At 37.1% G+C, this 18,965-nt stretch overlaps 1 protein-coding gene across 3 annotated transcripts in view; it reads left to right on the top strand.

Moving 5' to 3' along the window:
- The window catches only part of Rock1 (Rho-associated coiled-coil containing protein kinase 1), a 117,851-nt gene that overhangs the window by 81,476 nt on the left and 17,410 nt on the right, over positions 1-18,965 (top strand). For all 3 annotated transcript variants that reach the window (XR_001782350.2, NM_009071.2, XM_006525725.2), the window contains exons 18-25: positions 1,369-1,519; positions 3,133-3,293; positions 5,179-5,363; positions 6,799-6,868; positions 8,553-8,647; positions 9,798-9,963; positions 16,365-16,458; positions 17,566-17,654. Coding sequence is in view for 2 of the 3 variants with exons in the window: in NM_009071.2 (NP_033097.1) it covers positions 1,369-1,519; positions 3,133-3,293; positions 5,179-5,363; positions 6,799-6,868; positions 8,553-8,647; positions 9,798-9,963; positions 16,365-16,458; positions 17,566-17,654 (1,011 nt within the window). In the remaining variant the exon portion in view is untranslated. The remainder of the gene's footprint in view (positions 1-1,368; positions 1,520-3,132; positions 3,294-5,178; positions 5,364-6,798; positions 6,869-8,552; positions 8,648-9,797; positions 9,964-16,364; positions 16,459-17,565; positions 17,655-18,965) is intronic.

Below are 18,965 nucleotides of genomic sequence, written 5' to 3'. Positions count from 1 at the left end.
ATCATATCATTTCTGTTTGTACTACAGATTTTTAATAGGCAATTATATTACTTTGGTTTGGAAATAACCTTTTAATAAGAAAACTAGAGAGGCCCATTGGACACGCAAACTTTATATGTCCCAGTACAAGGGAACGCCAGGGCCAAAAAGGGGGAGTGGGTGGGTAGGGGAGTGGGGGTGGGTGGGTATGGGGGACTTTTGGTATAGCATTGGAAATGTAAATGAGCTAAATACCTAATAAAAAATGGAAAAAAAAATAAAACAAAACAAAAAAAAGAAAAGAAAACTATTCTTAGTTCCTTTGTACATAGGTAAGAGGAAGGTATTAACCCTTGAATATTAAATTATACAAAGAGAGAAAATAAAGGACTAGACCCTAACACACCATGCATGCTTATTCTATGTTGCTAGTAAAAAGTAAAATATAAGAAGACCAAAGTAATTGGCTTTTGTATCCTCTCCCTCTATCCCTCTGTACCCCTCCCTTCCTCCCTCATGCATCATGGCACATTTTTGGAGTCAGGACAACTTAGTGGCGGGAGGTGAATTTCAATTCTCTCCTTTTATCATATGGATTCTAGGGCTGTAACTAGGGTCATTAGGCTTAGTGGCAAGTGTCTATACCCAGTGGAGTCTTCCTTCTGGGCTCTGCATTTATTTAGGATTTTATCAAAAATTCACTGCTAAAGAATTTAAAGGAACTGCTAAATCACTACTTTCCTTGCTGAAGAAAGTATCAATTACTTTACAGATCTAGGTCTCAATTTCAGTGTCTCCCTCAGGAAAATGATTTTAGCCCAGGCTGGTTTTGAACTCGTAATCCTCCTGCCTCTGCTTCTTCAGCAAATCCTACCAGCATCCAACACCACAACTGGCAGGAAAATGATTTTAAAAGCAACTGCTTTGGCATGTTCTGTCGCAAAATAATTCTTGTTAGCCAAGCTGATATAAATGTTAAAAAAGGATGAAAGAAAGAAGACTAAACTTTCAAAGGACTGGAATCCGTTCTTAAAGTTCTCAGATAAACGTTCCACACTACCTTGTCCTAAGATGCTTCATCTTTTAAAGGGAAGCAAATGTGAATTTACACAAAAATAATAGATTCTTACATTTTAAGAGTTTTTTTTTTTAAGTCAAAAAATGGAATAAGATTGGAAAAGATTATTGCATTCATTTGTTACTATAGTGTAAACTATTCTGAATATACCCAGGAACACAAGGAACTCTGCATCAGCTATTATGTATGCTTCAGGAAAGGGTAATTAGAAAAGTATTCATCTCCAGTAGAATATTGAAGGATGTAAGATTTAATTGTGTGCCTCTTGGACAGTTTATTATATTTCATGGCTCTCATTCCAATTTTCTTAGGAAAAGAATAATTTGGAGATAGATTTGAATTACAAGCTCAAGTCTATACAACAGCGGTTAGAACAAGAAGTAAATGAACATAAAGTCACCAAAGCACGCCTAACTGACAAGCACCAATCTATCGAAGAGGCAAAGTCTGTTGCCATGTGTGGTAAGTGCCACTTAATGTGCGCATTTTTATTAGATTTAAATAGTACTTAGAGAAATTAGATTTTGATCTTCTGTGGTAGAGAGTATAAATAAACCTTGTTAATTGACAAGAGAATGCCTTTTATTATATCTTCTCTTTTAGCACAAATTTACCTTTTATAGTTTCTTTTCTTTACCTACCTACTATGTCTTTACTGTAAAAGTTAGTGAACTCACAATAAGCATGGTGGCCCCCACCTGTAATCTAAACTCTAGAAAAGCTAAGACAGGGCAGTTTTGAGGATAGGGCTTGGGTCTAAAACAAAACAAAGATAGTGGACTCTATTCTCCCAGTTTTTAATCTATCCGTAGATTTTTCTTCACTATCCATTCTGGACCTCATTGTTACTTAACTGCTTTTTTGCCTCTTTTTTTTATAATTACTTTGCTTTATGTCTTCCAGTCACAATTTCAGTGTAGACCAACCAATTGGCTCGTCTTATTATTTCGAATGTCCTTAAGATCAGTCAGTATTAATCCACTATAGTATCTCCAACAAGTTCTAGTATATGTTCTTAAAAGACTACTCTTGCTATCTGGAGAATGCTTTATAAAAAGATCAGTGGAAGTAGGCTGATCTGGTGGTAGCAGAATCCAGGGAAGCATAGAATGTGAGGAAGGGCGGAAAGCATTAAAGGCTCGGGTGTTTAGTTTGAACAAATGAATCAGTGGTTATATCTTACAGAGGATGATAGAAGTGGGGTAGAAGTGATTCGGGGGTAGAGAAAAGTAACTCTTTCAATATGTTACGTTTGGGGGCTAGAGATGTGGTTCAGTGGCAGAACACATGCTTAGCCTACTTGAGGTTCTGAGTTCAAACCTCAGCACATTCCCCAAAACAACTTTTATAATTTTATTACATAGCTATCTAGGTGGATATATTACTCAATTGGTGTGTAAGTCTGAAACTCAAGGATAGGTATCTAGAATCAAAACATAACTGAAATTAATTTCTGTTAGATTGGAGAGAATGGAGTTAGGAGGTAATGATTATGTTAGTATAGCTGAATTTATAAGGTTAGGGAAAAGAGAACTTCCACTTTGTCACCTCAAGAGCAGACTCCAAGACTAACAACTCTAGAATTCTTAACTTACAATATTCTAAAATCAGGCACCCTGGTAAAAGCTACAATCTTCTCATATTAATTCTGCATAGAATCCTGTCATTGAGTTGCTCAGAATTCCTATCCTAAGAGCCTCTTTGAAAATCTTCCAGACCAGTGCAAGATAGAGATTAATTACTACAGTCAAAGTTTTCTATTCTTTACCTTCATTTCATTTCTTAATTATTCTTTCCAACAACACCCTCAATCCTCTAGTTTAAATGGTATTGAATTTTTCATCTTTTTTGGGCAAGGGCTAGATTGAGACATTTTAAAAATTATTTTTATATCTTATCACTATTTCTGTAGAGATTCTTACACAAATTACTCAAATGCCCTTAGAGTTTTTATAATTAGTATCTATTACAGTTGCAGAATAAATCAGATTTTAAAGGTTATTTTTCAGACCATTTAAAGTGAAAAATATTGAGGTACTCTTTAAATGTATGTTTGTAACTTTTTTCTGTTGCAGAAATGGAAAAAAAGCTGAAGGAAGAGAGAGAAGCTCGAGAGAAGGCAGAAAATAGAGTTGTTGAGACTGAGAAACAATGTTCCATGCTAGATGTTGACCTGAAACAGTCTCAGCAGAAGCTAGAACATTTGACCGAAAATAAAGAAAGGATGGAGGATGAAGTAAGACACTGTGCTAATGTTTTCAATCTTTTGAGAGAAACTATTCTAGGTTGTAACTGGAGAACTCTTGTGTATATTTGAAACACAGAAGATTTGAATGAAGTATGTGTTCACTGTTTATACTATTATCTCAGCACTTACACAATTTTCATTTCAACTAGCTATTAAACATTCTCTCCCTAGGATCTGTTCCATTGTGTATTACAGCAGTGCATGCAACTGTATCAAAATGTCTTAGTTCCTCCTAGAAGAAACTGTTGGCTTAAAACAACAAAAACAAAAACAAAATAACCCACCAAACTATCAACGAGTATCTATGTTATTTAGAAAAGCATTTAAAAAAATTAACTACTGTTTGGAGTGGCTTACATTAATAGAAAACATGTGTTTATAATACTATTGATAAAAATATAAAAGACATTTGTTGGTGGTTACTATCTGAGTTTTAGAACTTATTTATAAGGAGTTTTCAAGACTTGTCTTGGCGGATAGTCAGTATAGATTATGTACTTGGTAAGAAAGTAGTAAGTCATACATAAGAGGAAGTGAAATAAAAGAAGAAAAGATAAAGCTGTCACATGGAGCTAACACTTGGGCTGTAAACTAACTGGTGTTCTTTTAAAATGTACAGAAATGTATAGGTGAAAACAGTCTTAGGAAAATTAATGTATATAGAATTGACTAAAAAGAGATTAGAAATAAACTAGCAAGCAGGATAACTATATATTGAAACTTTGGAAGATGTAGCTGGAGATGACTCAGATATTAAGGACATCAACTGCTCTTCAGAAGAACCCAGGACCCACAATGACTGCTCACAGTTATCTATAACTCCAGTTCCCAGGGATCCAGCACCCTCTTCAGGCACCAAGAATGTACATAATACACGGACATAACCTGTAGGCTAAACACCATACACATAAAGCAAAATAACTTTTTTCTTTAATTTAAAAAAAAATTTTAAAGGCCTCTTCTCAACTGGGCGTGGTGGCGCATGCCTTTAATCCCAGCACTCGGGAGACAGAGGCAGGCGGATTTCTGAGTTCGAGGCCAGCCTGGTCTACAAAGTGACTTCCAGGACAGCCAGGGCTACACAGAGAAACCCTGTCTCGAAAAAAAAGAAAGAAAACAAAAAAAAGCCTCTTTTCTCTCTCTCTCTCTCTCTCTCTCTCTCTCCCTCGCTCGCTCGCTATTAAGGAGAGTAAGATACATCTATGATCTATATACTGTTGGGGAACAGACAGCTTAGAAACAGAACTCCAATGCATGTGGGATTTCATAAAGTTAAGGAAAGCCTTGCTACGGGTGTGTCATTTGGAAGCTAAAGAATAGACTGAGCTTAAGATTATTCATTAGGTCGTGGAACATTCTGCAAGTGTCCAATCATCAAGGGAAGGGTAGGAAGGAGGAGTACGGAGTACATATACAAGGCAGGGGTGAAGGACTTCGTGCCGTTTGATGATTTCTATGATAATCATTTTACACATAGCAGGTAAAGAACATGTTGAAAACTGCTGCAAGAGTTTTGATTAGCTAATAAGTACTTAATAAATATTAACTATTTTCTGAGTTTTATGATTATATAGAATAGAATATATAAACATTTGTGGGTTAACAGGTAAAATTTGGAATGTCTCCTCAGACACTTTTATCATTATTTTCCCAAAGTTTTGGACTAGTTGAAACTAAGGTTTTTCTTTTCCCCACAGATTTCATACCTAAAATTTACATAGTATTTTCACTTAGTAATAAATAGGCAGTAATAGACACAAGAAGGAATTAGAATGGTGCAAATGATAAATGTTCTTGAGATTGATTAGTATTCTTTTAGGTATCTAATAAATTACTAAAAATGGTTAAGATGCCAATTGTTTCTCATTCATAGGTTAAGAATCTCGCCCTGCAGCTGGAACAGGAATCAAATAAACGGCTCTTGTTACAGAATGAATTGAAGACTCAAGCATTTGAAGCAGACAATTTAAAAGGTTTAGAAAAACAGATGAAACAGGAAATAAATACTTTATTGGAAGCAAAGAGATTGTTAGAATTTGAGTTAGCTCAGCTTACAAAGTAAGTCTTGAAAATATCTTTTTGTGTTTTCATTGGCTTATAGATGCTTGATATTTTATATGTTCAGATGATCTCAAAATTTATGAAAAGGACAATTGTGATAAAAGAATTTACTTGCAAAGATTTGCAAGGAAGTTCAGGCTTTGGGAGGACAAGCTTATTAAGGTAAAATCACAGGTATTTAAATTCACGAGCCTGCTGGCTTTACAGTCAGTCTATTGATGTGGAAAGGCCAGTTTGCTCATCCTTTTCCTATGCATAAACATCATCGTCTCTCAAGACTAGCAGTGCCACAAGACGGCTACCCTACCGAGAGGAAGTGTTCAGGTTGCTTTATTTTAGAGATTGAACATAATCTTGAGAGTGTGAGTTTGTTTTCTTTTTTGGTTCCTTTCAGAGTTGTACAGTCTTTTTTATGTTTCTGTTACTGCTAAGATGTTATGTGCCTGCTTGAGATCAAGAGAAAGCCAGGGTGTCACTACTTTTAGAACAGATATGGGCCTGCTTTAAAAATACAGTATACCAAGTTGTGATTTTGTGATTTTATCTCCTCCAGTGTATGTTAATCATACATTAAGAGATTCACCTGTCTCTACCTCCTGAATATTGGGATCAAAGACATGTTGCCACCACCATGTGTTTCATTGGGATAAGTTATCAGTTTTTATTAAGTTGGATTTATATTGGCAACTTTTTTCTTCATTTACTAGCCCCATTCATTTTTGCCAGTTAGTTACGTAATACTTTTTCCCACAAGCAACTCTCACTGGGCACTCAGTGGATATTTAGTATCTACTTTCTATCACCTACATGGCTTGTTACTAAACTACAGAGCAATTGCTATATAATATTAAATTCTACAGCCTAGAATAAAATTGGGTCTTCAAGGTCTATTACCTTCTTGTGTGTTTGAGTCTTTTCCTCTCCTAAGTGTGTGGTCTTTTTTATGTGAGGTGTGTATGTTTGTGATGTATACATTCTTTGTCTTTCTCCTTACCGGTTAATTGCTCTTCCTCTCTTTTTATATTCCCTGTAATTATTTTTATACTCCTTCATGTGTCTGATTACCAAATGTTACACTTTATTTTTTAATTAAATAATTTATGACTTCTGCTTTTGTTTATTATACAAGACATTTAAAATACATTTCTGTGATGTTTCTGCCTGTAAACTGTATTTCTGCCTTTTTCTGCAAATATTTACAGGATTTACAAACAAACCATAGCACCTTTGATTTCATTTTGATGGTTTGGAGAGAGCCGTAGTTAATGTCGATTCATTATCACTTCATAGTGCAAGATGAGCTAGAACATAACAAGATGCTGAAATATTTTTCTTACAGAAGTTATTTTATTGAACCTTTTGTATTTTAGCAATTTCACTGAAATCTGTCATAAATAAGAAAATTTAACTATTGATTTTCTTTTATTTAAAGGCAATATAGGGGAAATGAAGGGCAAATGCGGGAGTTACAAGATCAACTTGAAGCTGAGCAGTATTTCTCTGTAAGTGAGAATTATTTTTAGTAGAGACTTTAAAAACTGACTTAAACAAGAACCTTTTAAGAGGTTTTTTTCTGCAGTTATATTTCTTTTCAAGGTTTGTATTTAAATTGTGAAGGAGAAATAAAAGACCTTTTGTGCAATTTTTCAGAAATTACTTACCGTCAAATTACAGCTGTAAATAATAGTTTGATAGCTGGGCTTGGTAATGCAGGCCTTTAATCTCTACACTCTGAAAGCACAGGCAGGTGGATCCAGGGAGCCAGGGCTACAGGGTAAGACCTTGACTTAAACGAAGACTTCGTTGCATGGAAATAATATGCCTAATGTTCAGCACTTGGAGGTTAAGGTAGGATTGTGTACAGAATTGTCCTGATTTGAGGTTAATGACAGAGGTGGAAAGTAAATCCTTGAACTCTGTGGAAAGGTTCTAACAGCTTTTATTTATTCATGATTAGCAATAAGCAAATAAATGGCAAAATGGGCACGCACTCGTGTACACACACACACACACTCTCTCTTTCTCTCTCCCCCTCCCTCCCTCCCTCCCTCCCTCCCTCCCTCCTCTCATCACTGACATTCCGGTCTGGCTGGCATAGCCTGGCTCATGGCTCAGTGGCAACACACAGGTGATCCACGACTCTTCCCTGCTTTCAGATTCCCTGGAGCTGAGCCTTGATGGTGCAGGCTTGTCCTCTGAGCTGCGGGTTTCCACATGGGGTCCATGTGAATTGTCTCTCGGCACAATGAGGTTTTTAAGTTAAATTCAGCCAATTACAACTAGGGCATTTCATTATTTCATGGGCTTTCCTTATCTGCGTGCGCGTGCACGTGCACACACATACACACACTCTCTCTCTGGCTTGGTTTTCATAGTTACCTTGTGCCGCGGGGGCAGTCTGGTGCGGTGGGCAGCTTTACAGCATGATCTGCCCTTATCACCCACACCTACTCTCTATGGCTATCTGGGGCCTTGGGCAGCACTGTGTGGCGGCTGGCAGCTTTACAGCATTGAGAAAAATGCCTTCTGAGGCCATGTGTTCTTTTCAGATTAGGATGGGGTTCCTTGAGTTTTCTGGTATGGAATGGACATAATAGTTATCAGTGCCCTCTAGTACCATCTATCCTGCAAGCCTTATTCCTTATAATTAAATACATGGATTTAACTTGGTCTTTTGTTTGTTTGTGGGTTTTTCTTTTTCAGGACTTTGGGGTGTTTTGTTTTGTTTTGTTTTGTTTTGTTTTGTTTTGTTTTGAGATAGGGTTCTTCTGTGTATCCCTCAGTGTCCTGGAAATTGCTCTGTAGATCAGACTGGCCTCTAACTCAGAGATCCACCTGCCTGGCTCCCAAATGATGGGGTTAAAGTCGCCGCCGCCACCACCCAGCTTGTTTTTAATGATTTATTTTATGTACATTGCTGCTTTGCGTGCCTGTATGTCTGTGTGAGGGTGTTGAATCCCCTGGATCTGGAGTTATGACAGCTGTGAGCTGCCATGTGGGTGCTGGGAAGTGAACCTGGCTCTCAGGAAGAGCAGCCAGTGCTCTTAAACTGGTAAGCTATCTCTCTACTCCTGGTTTAACTTGTTTTAACATTTAAGATAATAAACCTTTTTTAACTTTTAAGATAAACTGCTAGACACTTTACAACTCACCACAAACATTTAATTCCTATCACTGTTTTTACAGACACTTTATAAAACCCAAGTAAAGGAGCTTAAAGAAGAAATTGAAGAAAAAAACCGAGAAAATTTAAGGAAAATACAGGAACTGCAAAGTGAAAAGTATGTCTGTTTTCTTTTGAAATAAAACAGGAAAGACATTCATAAATTTAAGTTGAAAATTTGGGAGTAAGGGTGACATCATTCTGATAGAGCTAATTTATTGAGCTAACTGATATCAAATCAGACTAGTCTATCTTAAGATTCCAATTTCAGAGCATCTCTCTCTGCCACCTGAGCTCTGTGCAACAAATAGTGTATTTACATACATGCAAGTAAAATAATCATACACATAAAGTAAAAATAATGTTTTAAAAAACAAAAAAGGAAAAAGAGGAGGTAGTTGTGGTCATAATTAGGGACAATTCACTACCCAAATTTTCTAAGAACCTACAAAAATAAAGGAAGTATACGGATAACCAAGATGGCTTGTCTAAGAGAGAATCTTAGGGACAGACAAATGAAAGTAATCTAGTCTCACTGTAAAAGCAAATTCTGAAAAGTTAATGTTTTGAGATAAAAATCTTTTGTTCCCAAGGCTGGCCTAGATCAGTCCTGCCCCCTCTACTTCCCAAGTGGATAGAATTTTAGACATGACCACTATACTCCAGCAGTTCTGAAAAGCTTCAAAGTGTATTTTCTAATAACATTTCCAAATAGTTTACAATGGTTTGAATCTATATGTTTTCGTAATATCAGATATTAGATAATTTAGTTTAATCTCTTAGTTTATAGACTTAGTCAAATTAAGCTCCAGGAATTGTAAGGAACTTGCCCAGTGTAAATGGGGTTGAAAGTATCTTGAATGAGCTCCTGCTCTACCAGTGGCTTATATTCCAAACCCACAACAGTCTTCTTTCTAAAATTAAATGACTTAAAAAGTTAAAAGGCATTACCTATATAAAGAAAAAATAGTGGATTTAAAGCTTACTTTAAAAAGGAAAACCCTTGGTTATGTTATATGGGTTTTTTTTTGTTTGTTTGATTGTTTGTTTTGTTTTGTTTTTGGAGGAAGGGGGGCACTTTTTGGTTTGTTGTTTCACTGTGTAGTCAGGCTGGCTTTAAATTCTCAATCCCTGTGCCTTAAGACTGCAGTTGTCAGAATTACAGGTGTAGACTACCATGTCTAGCAAGGTCATTGTTTTCATTTACATGATCAAGTATGGAGAATAAACTGAATTTGTTTTTATTCATTTCACTTAAAATGTTGCAGAGAAACTCTCTCTACTCAGTTGGATTTAGCAGAAACAAAAGCTGAGTCTGAGCAGCTGGCGCGAGGGATTCTGGAAGAACAGTATTTTGAGTTGACTCAGGAAAGCAAGAAAGCTGCTTCAAGAAATAGACAAGAGATTACAGATAAAGATCATACTGTTAGTCGGGTAAGTGATAAGTAAATATGTGGTTGAGATTGATTTAATCAAAGAAGTTCATAATTTAAAGTATTAGGTGTGTGTATGTGCACGAATATATACTTACGCTTCTCACATATAAAGTGACCTTTCTGTACTTGTGTTTATTTTATCTAAAACAGTTGGTAATGATAGAAAATCTTACTTAATACACTGGGGTTTTTTCCCTACTGTAAATCTATTTTATATTTTATGTGAAGAAATGCCCTTTTTAAAGAAAAAGTTTTATTTATTTTATGCATATGAGTACACTGTAGCTGTCTTCAGAGAGACAAGAAGGGGACATCAGATGCTATTGCAGATGGTTGTGAGCCACCAATGTGGTTGCTGGGAATCGAACTCAGGATCTCTGGAAGAGCAGTCAGTGCTCTTAACTACTGAGCTATCTCTCCAGCCCACTTATCTTAAACTCATCTTCTTAACTGTGTTGAAAGTGATGGTATGGACTAGATTTCTTTGAAGTTCAGAGAAACTACTCCGGAGTAAGAAACTCATGGTTAATAATTAAAACTAATCCATTGTGGAAAAAAACCAAATTTCTTATTCTTATGGTTCATAGTAATGTGGGATAAATGGGAATTACAGAAACTTTTTTTTGTAAGTTAACAAGTACTCTGTAGAAAGTGTGCCAGCTTCAAATCCTGACTTTGGCTCTGAGAAGTTAGGTGATCTTGGTAAATCTGGGGCTTAGAGGATTAATGCAATCTGCCAAGATCACCTAACTTCTCAGACGCAAAAGACCTGAGTTTGTATCTCCTAGCACCCATATAAAAACATGGGCATGGCTATCCGTGTGTATAATCCCAATGTTGGGAATGGAGGCAAGAAGGTCCTGAGGATTTTCCTGGCCATCCAGACTAGCCAAAATAATGAGTGTCCTGTTCAATAAGACACCCAGCCTCTATACTTTCAGAAGCTATAGAGGAAGATATCATATCTTATGTCTTGCTCTGGATTTTATATGTATGTGCTCCAACACACACACACAGACAAACACACACCCCTACACCTGCATGCATACACAACACAAAGACACCACACATAAGAAAAACCAAGCATGGTAGTGTATGGTTTATATTCTCAGACTTAGTGACTGATCATTAGATCTAAGACCAGCCTCAGTTACCTAGATTCAGGCCAACCTGGACTATACATAATACTAGATTCTATCTTAACTAATTCCCCACTTTCTCCGTTACCCAACCAAAGAGGGGGAAAATAATAATATTCCTTCCATAGATTGTTATTGTGATTAAAGAAAAACAATATATAATATAATATAGAATATAGAATATTGACTATTCTAGTCAATGCTGGTCATAATATTTTCTTTTATAATTTTTTTTCTTTATTTACATTTCAAATGTTATCCCCTTTACTAGTTTCCCCTCCAAAAAACTCCTATCCCTGCTTCCCTCCCCCTGCTCCCCAACCCACCCACTCCCATTCCTGGTCCTGGTGTTCCCCTATACTGGGGCATAGAGCCTTCATAGGACCAAGGGCCTCTCCTCCCATTGATGACCGACAAGGCCATCCACTGCTACATATATAGTTAGAGCCACAAGTTCCACCATTCCAAGGAGCTCTGGGGGTACTGATTAGTTCATATTGATGGTCCTCCTATGGGGCTTCAGACCCCTTCAGCTCCGTGAGTACTTTCTCTAGCTCCTCCATTGGGGACTTTGTGCTCTTTCCAATGGATGACTGTGAGCATCCACTTCTGTGTTTGCCAGGCACTGGCAAAGCCTCACAGGAGACAGCTATATTGAACTCCTGTCAGCAGTCTCTTATTGGCATCTGCCTAGTGTCTGGGTTTGTGGATTGTTTATGGGATGGATCCCCAAGTGGGGCAGTCTGGATGGTCATTCCATCAGGCTCTGCTCCAAACTTTGTCTCTGTAACTCCTTCCATTGATATTTTGTTTCCCCTTCTAAAAAGGATTCTGAGCTTCTGGGCTAATATCCACTTATCAGTGAGTGCATATCATGTGTGTTCTTTTGTGATTGGTTACCTCACTCAGGATAATACCCTCCAGATCCATCCATTTGCATAAGAATTTCATAAATTCATTGTTTTTAATAAGCTGAGTAGTACTCCATTGTGTAAATGTACCACCTTTTCTGTATCCATTTCTCTGTTGAGGGACATCTGGGTTCTTTCCAGCTTCTGGCTATTATAAATAAGGCTGCTATGAACCTAGTGGAGCATGTGTTCTTATTACCAATTGGGACATCTTCTGGATATATGCCCAGGAGAGGTATTGCTGGGTCCTCCGGTAGTACTATGTCCAATGTTCTGAGGAACCGCCCAGACTGCTTTCCAGAGTGGTTGTACAAGCTTATAATCCCACCAACAATGGAGGAGTGTTCCTCTTTCTCGACAGCACCTGCTGTCATCTGAATTTTTTATCTTAGCCATTCTGACTAGTGTGAGGTGGAATCTCAGGGTTGTTTTGATGTGCATTTCCCTGACGATTAAGGATGTTGAAAATTTTTTCAGGTGCTTCTCAGCCATTTGGTATTCCTCAGTTGAGAATTCTTTGTTTAGCTCTGTACCCCATTTTTAATAGGGTTATTTGATTTTCTGGAGTCCAGCTTCTTGAGTTCTTTGTAAAAAATGGAGATTTAGGATTGGTAAAGATTGTTTCCCAATCTGTTGGTTGCCTTTTTGTCTTATTGACAGTGAGGTCCCATTTGTCGATTCTTGATCTTACCTCCAAGGCTCTTCCCCACTTTCTCCTCTATAACTTTCAGTGTCTCTGGTTTTCTGCGGAGGTCTTTAGTACACTTAGACTTGAGCTTTGTACAAGGAGATAAGAATGGATCAATTCGCATTCTTCTACATGCTAATCGCAAGTTGAGCCAGCACTATTTGTTGAAAATGCTGTCTTCTTAGATGTGTGGGTTCATTTCTGGGTCTTCAATTCTATTCCATTGATCTACCTGTCTGTCGCTGTACCCGGTACCATGCAGTTTTTATCACAATTTCTCTGTAATACAGCTTGAGATCAGTCACGGTGATTCCACCAGAGGTTCTTTTATTGTTGAGAAGAGTTTTTGCTATCCTAGGTTTTTTGTTATTCCAGATGAATTTGCAAGTAGCCCTTTCTAACTCTGTGAAGAATTGAGTTGGAACTTTGATGGGGATTGCATTGAATCTATAGATTGCTTTTGGCAAGATAGCCATTTTTACTATATTGATCCTGCCAATCCATGAGAATGGGAGATCTTTCCATCTTCTGAATTCTTCATTGATTTCTTTCTTCAGAGACTTGAAATTCTTATCATACAGATCTTTCACTTGCTTGGTTAGAGTCACACCAAGGTATTTTATATTATTTGTGTCTATTTTGAAGGGTGTTATTTCCTTAATTTCTTTCTCAGCCTGTTTATCCTTTGTGTAGAGAAAGGCTACTGATTTGTTTGTTTTAATTTATACCCAGCTACTTCACTGAGGTTGTTTATCAGGTTTAGGAATTCTCTGGTGGAAATTTTGGGGTCACTTACATGTATCCTCATATCACCTGCAAACAGTGATATTGTTGCTTCTTCCTTTCCAATTTGCATTCCTTTGATCTCCTTTTATTGCTCTGGCAATTACTGGCAAGTACTATATTGAATAGGTAGGGAGAGAGTGGGCTTTCTATTTTTTATGTTGTTATTGAAGATCAGCCTTAGTCTGTGATGATCTGGTAGGGTACATAGGATTATTTTAATATTTTTTATCTCCTTAGGCCTGTTTGGTGACCGATTTTATGGTCAGTTTTGGAGAAGGTACCATGAGGTGCTGAGATTAAGGTATATCCTTCTGTTTTAGGATGAAATGTTCTGTAGATATCTGGTAAATCCATTTGTTTGATAACTTCTGTTAGTTTCACTGTGTCTCTGTGTAGTTTCTGTTTCCAGGATCTGTCCATTGATGAGAGAGGGGTGTTAAAGTCTCCCAATAATATTGTGTGAGGTGTAATGTGTGCTTTGGGTTTTAGTAAAGTTTCTTTAATGAATGTGGATACCCTTGCATTTGGAGCATAGATGTCTAGAATTCAGAGTTCATCTTGCTAAATTTTACCTTTGATGAGTATGAAGTGCCCCTCCTTATCTTTTTTGATAACTTTGGGTTGGAAGTCGATATTATTCGATATTAGAATGGCTACTCCTGCTTGTTTCTTGGGACCATTTGCTTGGAAAATTGTTTTCCAGCCTTTTACTCTAAGGTTGTATTTGTCTTTGTCCCTGAGGTAGGTTTCCTGTATGCAGCAAAAAGTTGGGTCCTGTTTACGTGACCAGTCTGTTAGTCTATGTCTTTTTATTGAGGAATTGTGTCCATTGATATTAAGAGATATTAAGGAAAAGTCTTTGTTGCTTCCTTTTATTTTTGTTGTTAGAGTTGGAATTCTGTTCATGTAGTAGCTATCTTCTTTAGGTTTGTTGAAATACTGCTTTCTTGCTTTTTCTCAAGCTTTGTTTCCCTCATTGTATTGAAGTTTTCCCTTTATTATCCTTTGAAGGGCTGGATTTGTGGAAAGATACTGTGTAAATTTGACTTTACCATGACGTTTTTGTTTCTCCATCTATGGTAATTGAGAGTTTTGTTGGGTTTAGTAGCCTGGGCTGGCACTTGTGTTCTCTTAGGGTCTGTATGTCATCTGCCCAGGATCTTCTGGCTTTCATAGTCTCTTGGAGAAGTCAGGTGTAATTCTGATATGCCTGCCTCTTTATGTTACTTGACCTTTTTCCCTTACTGCTTTTAATATTCTTTCTTTGTTTTGTGCATTTGGTGTTTTGATTATTATGTGACAAGAGGAATTTGTTTTCTGGTCCAAACTATTTTGAATTCTGTAGGCTTCTTGTATGTTCATGGGCATCTCTTTCTTTAGGTTGGGGCAGTTTTTTTCTATAATTTTGTTGAAGATATTTACTGGCCTTTTAATTTGGAAACCTTCCTTCTCGTCTATACCTATTATCCTTAGGTTTGGTCTTCTCATTGTGTCCTGGATTTCCTGGATGTTTTGTGTTAGGATCTTTTTGCATTTCACATTTTATTTGATTGTTGTGTCAATGTTTTCTATGTTATCTTCTGCACCTGAGATTCTCTCTTCCATCTCTTGGATTCTGTTGGTTATGCTTGCACCCTTGGCTCCTGACTTCTTTTCTAGGTTTTCTATTTTCAGAGTGGTCTCCCTTTGTGATTTCTTTATTTTTTCTACTTTGTTTTTGAGATCCTGGATGGTTTTGTTCAATTCTTTCACCTGATTGGATGTGTTCTCCTGTATTTCTTTAAGGGATTTATTTATTTCCTTCTTAAAGTCCTTCATCATCATCATGAGAAGTGACTTTAGATCCATATCTTGCTTTTCTGGTATGATGGTATATCTAGGACTTGCTATGGTGGGAGAGTTTGGTTCTGATGATGCCAAGTAACCTTGGTTTCTGTTGCTTCTGTTCTTAAGCTTGCCTCCCGCTATCTAATTATCTCAAGTGCTTGTTGTCCTCAATATATCTGATTGGAGCCTGTCCTTCCTGTAATCCGGGTTGATTCAGGACTTCTCAGAATCCAGATTTCTCTGTGATCCTATGATTCTGGGCTCCTGTGAACCTGAGATTCTGGGTGTGTCAGAGTTCTTGGCAGTTAAGCTTCTTCTGAGACCCTGAGATACTGGTGTTACCTAGCTCCTGTTATCCTGGAATCCTAAGATCCTGGGTGTGTTATAGCTCCTGGAAGTGGTGTCTCCACTGGGGACCATGGGACTGTCTAGTGTGTTCGAAACCAAGGTATACCAGCACCAACCAGAAGGAATCCAAGCCCCTGGTTAGACAGGGCTTCTGTGTTTTTGCTCCTGTTGTCATAGGCCTGTCACAATTGGTTTGTAACAGATGTTGCGTTCTACTTCCCAGTGATCCTAAGAGCCTGGGCATGCTAGGGCGCCTGTGGCATGGACATTCCTCTGGGGACCGTGGGACTGTCCGCTGAATTCATGCCCAAGGTGGCCCGAAGGTGGCACTGACTGGAAGGCTGGTCATGATACTTTCATCATCCTCAGTGAGGAAACTGAGTCACAGGAAGATGACTTGTCCAAGCTCACATGGGTCACATGGGTTACTTGTAGAGTTAAAAATAAGTTCAGTTTCCTAATCTACTATTTACTAATCTTTATAATATTTTTTAACTTTACTTAATTTTATCTATATATATGTGTATGTGTGTGTGTGTATTCCACACACGTATGTATACACATAACATTTTTGGAGGGTAATTTTTTTCTAAGATATTTAGAACTTAATTATATAATGCTTGACCTTTAGAAGATGTTATGAAAGATTTTAAAGATGTTTAGCTTTAAGTATAAGATAACCTTTGTGTGTTTTATTTAGCTTGAAGAAACAAACAGTGTGCTAACCAAAGATATTGAAATGCTAAGAAAAGAAAATGAAGAGCTAAATGAAAGAATGAGGACAGCAGAAGAAGGTATATAGTTTCCTTAGCAAATGATGGTGTGGGGCTGGATAGAAAGCTTAGAAATGATGAGCAGTCGCTGCTCTTAAAGAAGACCCAGGTTCAGTTCCCAGCACCCACATGGCAGCTCCCTTCTGTGAGTTGTGCCTCATCTTTAGGTCCAGCTTCAATCCAATAGCTTCCTTATGGTTTCTGAAGGAACCAGAAATATGTGTGCAGACAAAACGTTCATACACATAAAATAAAAATAATTTTAACGAAGTTAATGATAAGTACCTTTAATTTTTTTTTATTGATGGTCTCATCCATTAAGAGACCTTGTTGCTCTTCTAGAAGATCCACGATCCACGTTTGGTTCCTAGCACCCATATTGGACAGCTTAAAACTCCCTGTAACTCCATATTCAAGGAATCTGATGCCCTCTTTGGCCTGTCTGATTGTCTCCAAATGCTCCATGCTAAGAGTGGGCTCATGATCTATGTAGCCATTCATGATGATGCAGAGTTCCAGATTAGCCTGGTTGATACCTTTTTAACAAAAGAAGGAAAATGTAAAGCTAATTCTGAGATTAGTCTCTAGTTATGTTTTACTTTGTCTTTGTTTTTAAAGAATTATTTTATGTATATGAGCACACTGTAGCTGTCTCAGACACACCAAAAGAGGACATCAGATTCTATTACAGATGGTTGTGAGCCATCATATGGTTGCTGGGAATTGAACTCAGGACCTTTGGAAGAGCAGTCAGTGCTCTTAACCACTGAGCCATCTCTCCAGCCCCTTATTTTGGGCTTTTAAGTGCTTGTTTTCATATATTGACTAACTTATGTACCCTTAAGAATATTAAGGAGCTGGACAATTGGTAAATTCATGCAGTCCCAGCACTTGGGAGGTAGAGACAAGAGAATTGGGAGTTCAAGGACAAGCTGGCCTACATGTATTAAAAAACAAACAAACCAAAAAAAAAAAAAAGCAACCAGTTACCATAGTGAAATTGCTGAAAGGTACTATGTAATACTGCGTAGTATATAGTATTTTCAATAATTGAGGTCATTGTTATTTTGGAATGCAGATAAAAGTATCTAATGCTGCACAATAACAGTTTACACAATTTATTGGCAGAATATAAATTGAAGAAGGAGGAAGAAATAAATAATCTTAAGGCTGCTTTTGAAAAGAATATCAGTACCGAACGGACCCTTAAAACACAGGTATATGTGCCATCAGCCCTTCCTAGTGGTTTGCATTTGAGTATCATATAATCAGAAAACTAATAATTGTTCTTTATGTATGTTTTTTACTAAATGAAAGTCCTAAGGTTTAGCTTTTCATTAGAACAAATAAAGTATATCCCTGTTAGATATAGAAGACTTACTTGAGACGTATAATTGATCAGTGTATATCAGGCTATGATCACAAGTCTGTGACAAGTGTATAATGACACAGCTCAGTACTAGAGCAATTGCTTAGTATTCATGAAGACCTGAGTTCCATCCCCAGCACTCTAAGAATGTGATGTGTTTGATAACCTATTGTTGACACTAGGAAACATGAAGAGAAGATATATTAGATCCATAGCCAGAGAAATAGTGTGGGAATGAGAAACAAACTGTAGGACGGTGGTTTACCATTTTGTTTTGCATTTGAATATGCATATGGCTTAGTTTTTTGTTTGATTTTGTCATTAAGCTTAATGTCTTAGCCGGGTGTGGTGGCGCACGCCTTTAATTCCAGCACTTGGGAGGCAGAGGCAGGCGAATTTCTGAGTTCAAGGACAGCCAGGACTACAAGGAGAAACCCTGTCTCGAATAAACAAAAAACAAAAAATTTAATGTCTTGACATGAAACCCTATCTCAGGAAAAGGTTGGGATGGGGGAGGCAAAAAACTGTGTGTCTTATCATTATACTAAGTTACCCAGTAGATCAGAAACTGAGTGCTTCAGTTGTTTTTTTTTTTTTTCTTTAAAACAGTAATTGCTTTTCTCTGCTTTTAGTAAAATTAGATTAAATAATTGAGGACAGTCAGTAATTTTATTTTTAAGTAAGTACATGTTAGGTTTATTATTCAATCATCTAAATGTGTATTAAAATTACTGAGAGGTGGGTGCCTCATCTTCAGGGGAACTTTACCCATAATCTTTCTTATTGATCCTATACATTGCAGCTAAAAATAATCTCTTATAAATGTGCTTGACTGATTTTTTTTTTTTAAATCCTTCAAGTACAGATGTCACCTTTAGTATAGAACAGAGACTATGAAAGAAAAGATACACTTATTACATAAAAGGTCACATGTCTGTGGAGGACCTATCAACAAAAGTTTAAATGAGACAAACTGAAGAGAATACTTGCCAATATTAACATCTGTAAATAAAAATACCAGTACATAAGAAAAATATTGTCTAGCAAACATTTGAAAAATACTTAACCTTAATAATAAACCAGGAAACAAATTAAACGACAGTTTAGCACTTAAAAGCACGTACTGCTCTTGTAGAAGACCTGGATTCGGTTCACAGTA

Source organism: Mus musculus, chromosome 18 (genome assembly GCF_000001635.26).
Source record: "Mus musculus strain C57BL/6J chromosome 18, GRCm38.p6 C57BL/6J".
Classification (NCBI taxonomy): Eukaryota; Metazoa; Chordata; class Mammalia; order Rodentia; family Muridae; genus Mus; species Mus musculus.
The sequence above is the reverse complement of the archived record's forward strand: the minus strand, read 5'-3'. Positions and strand labels throughout refer to the sequence as shown.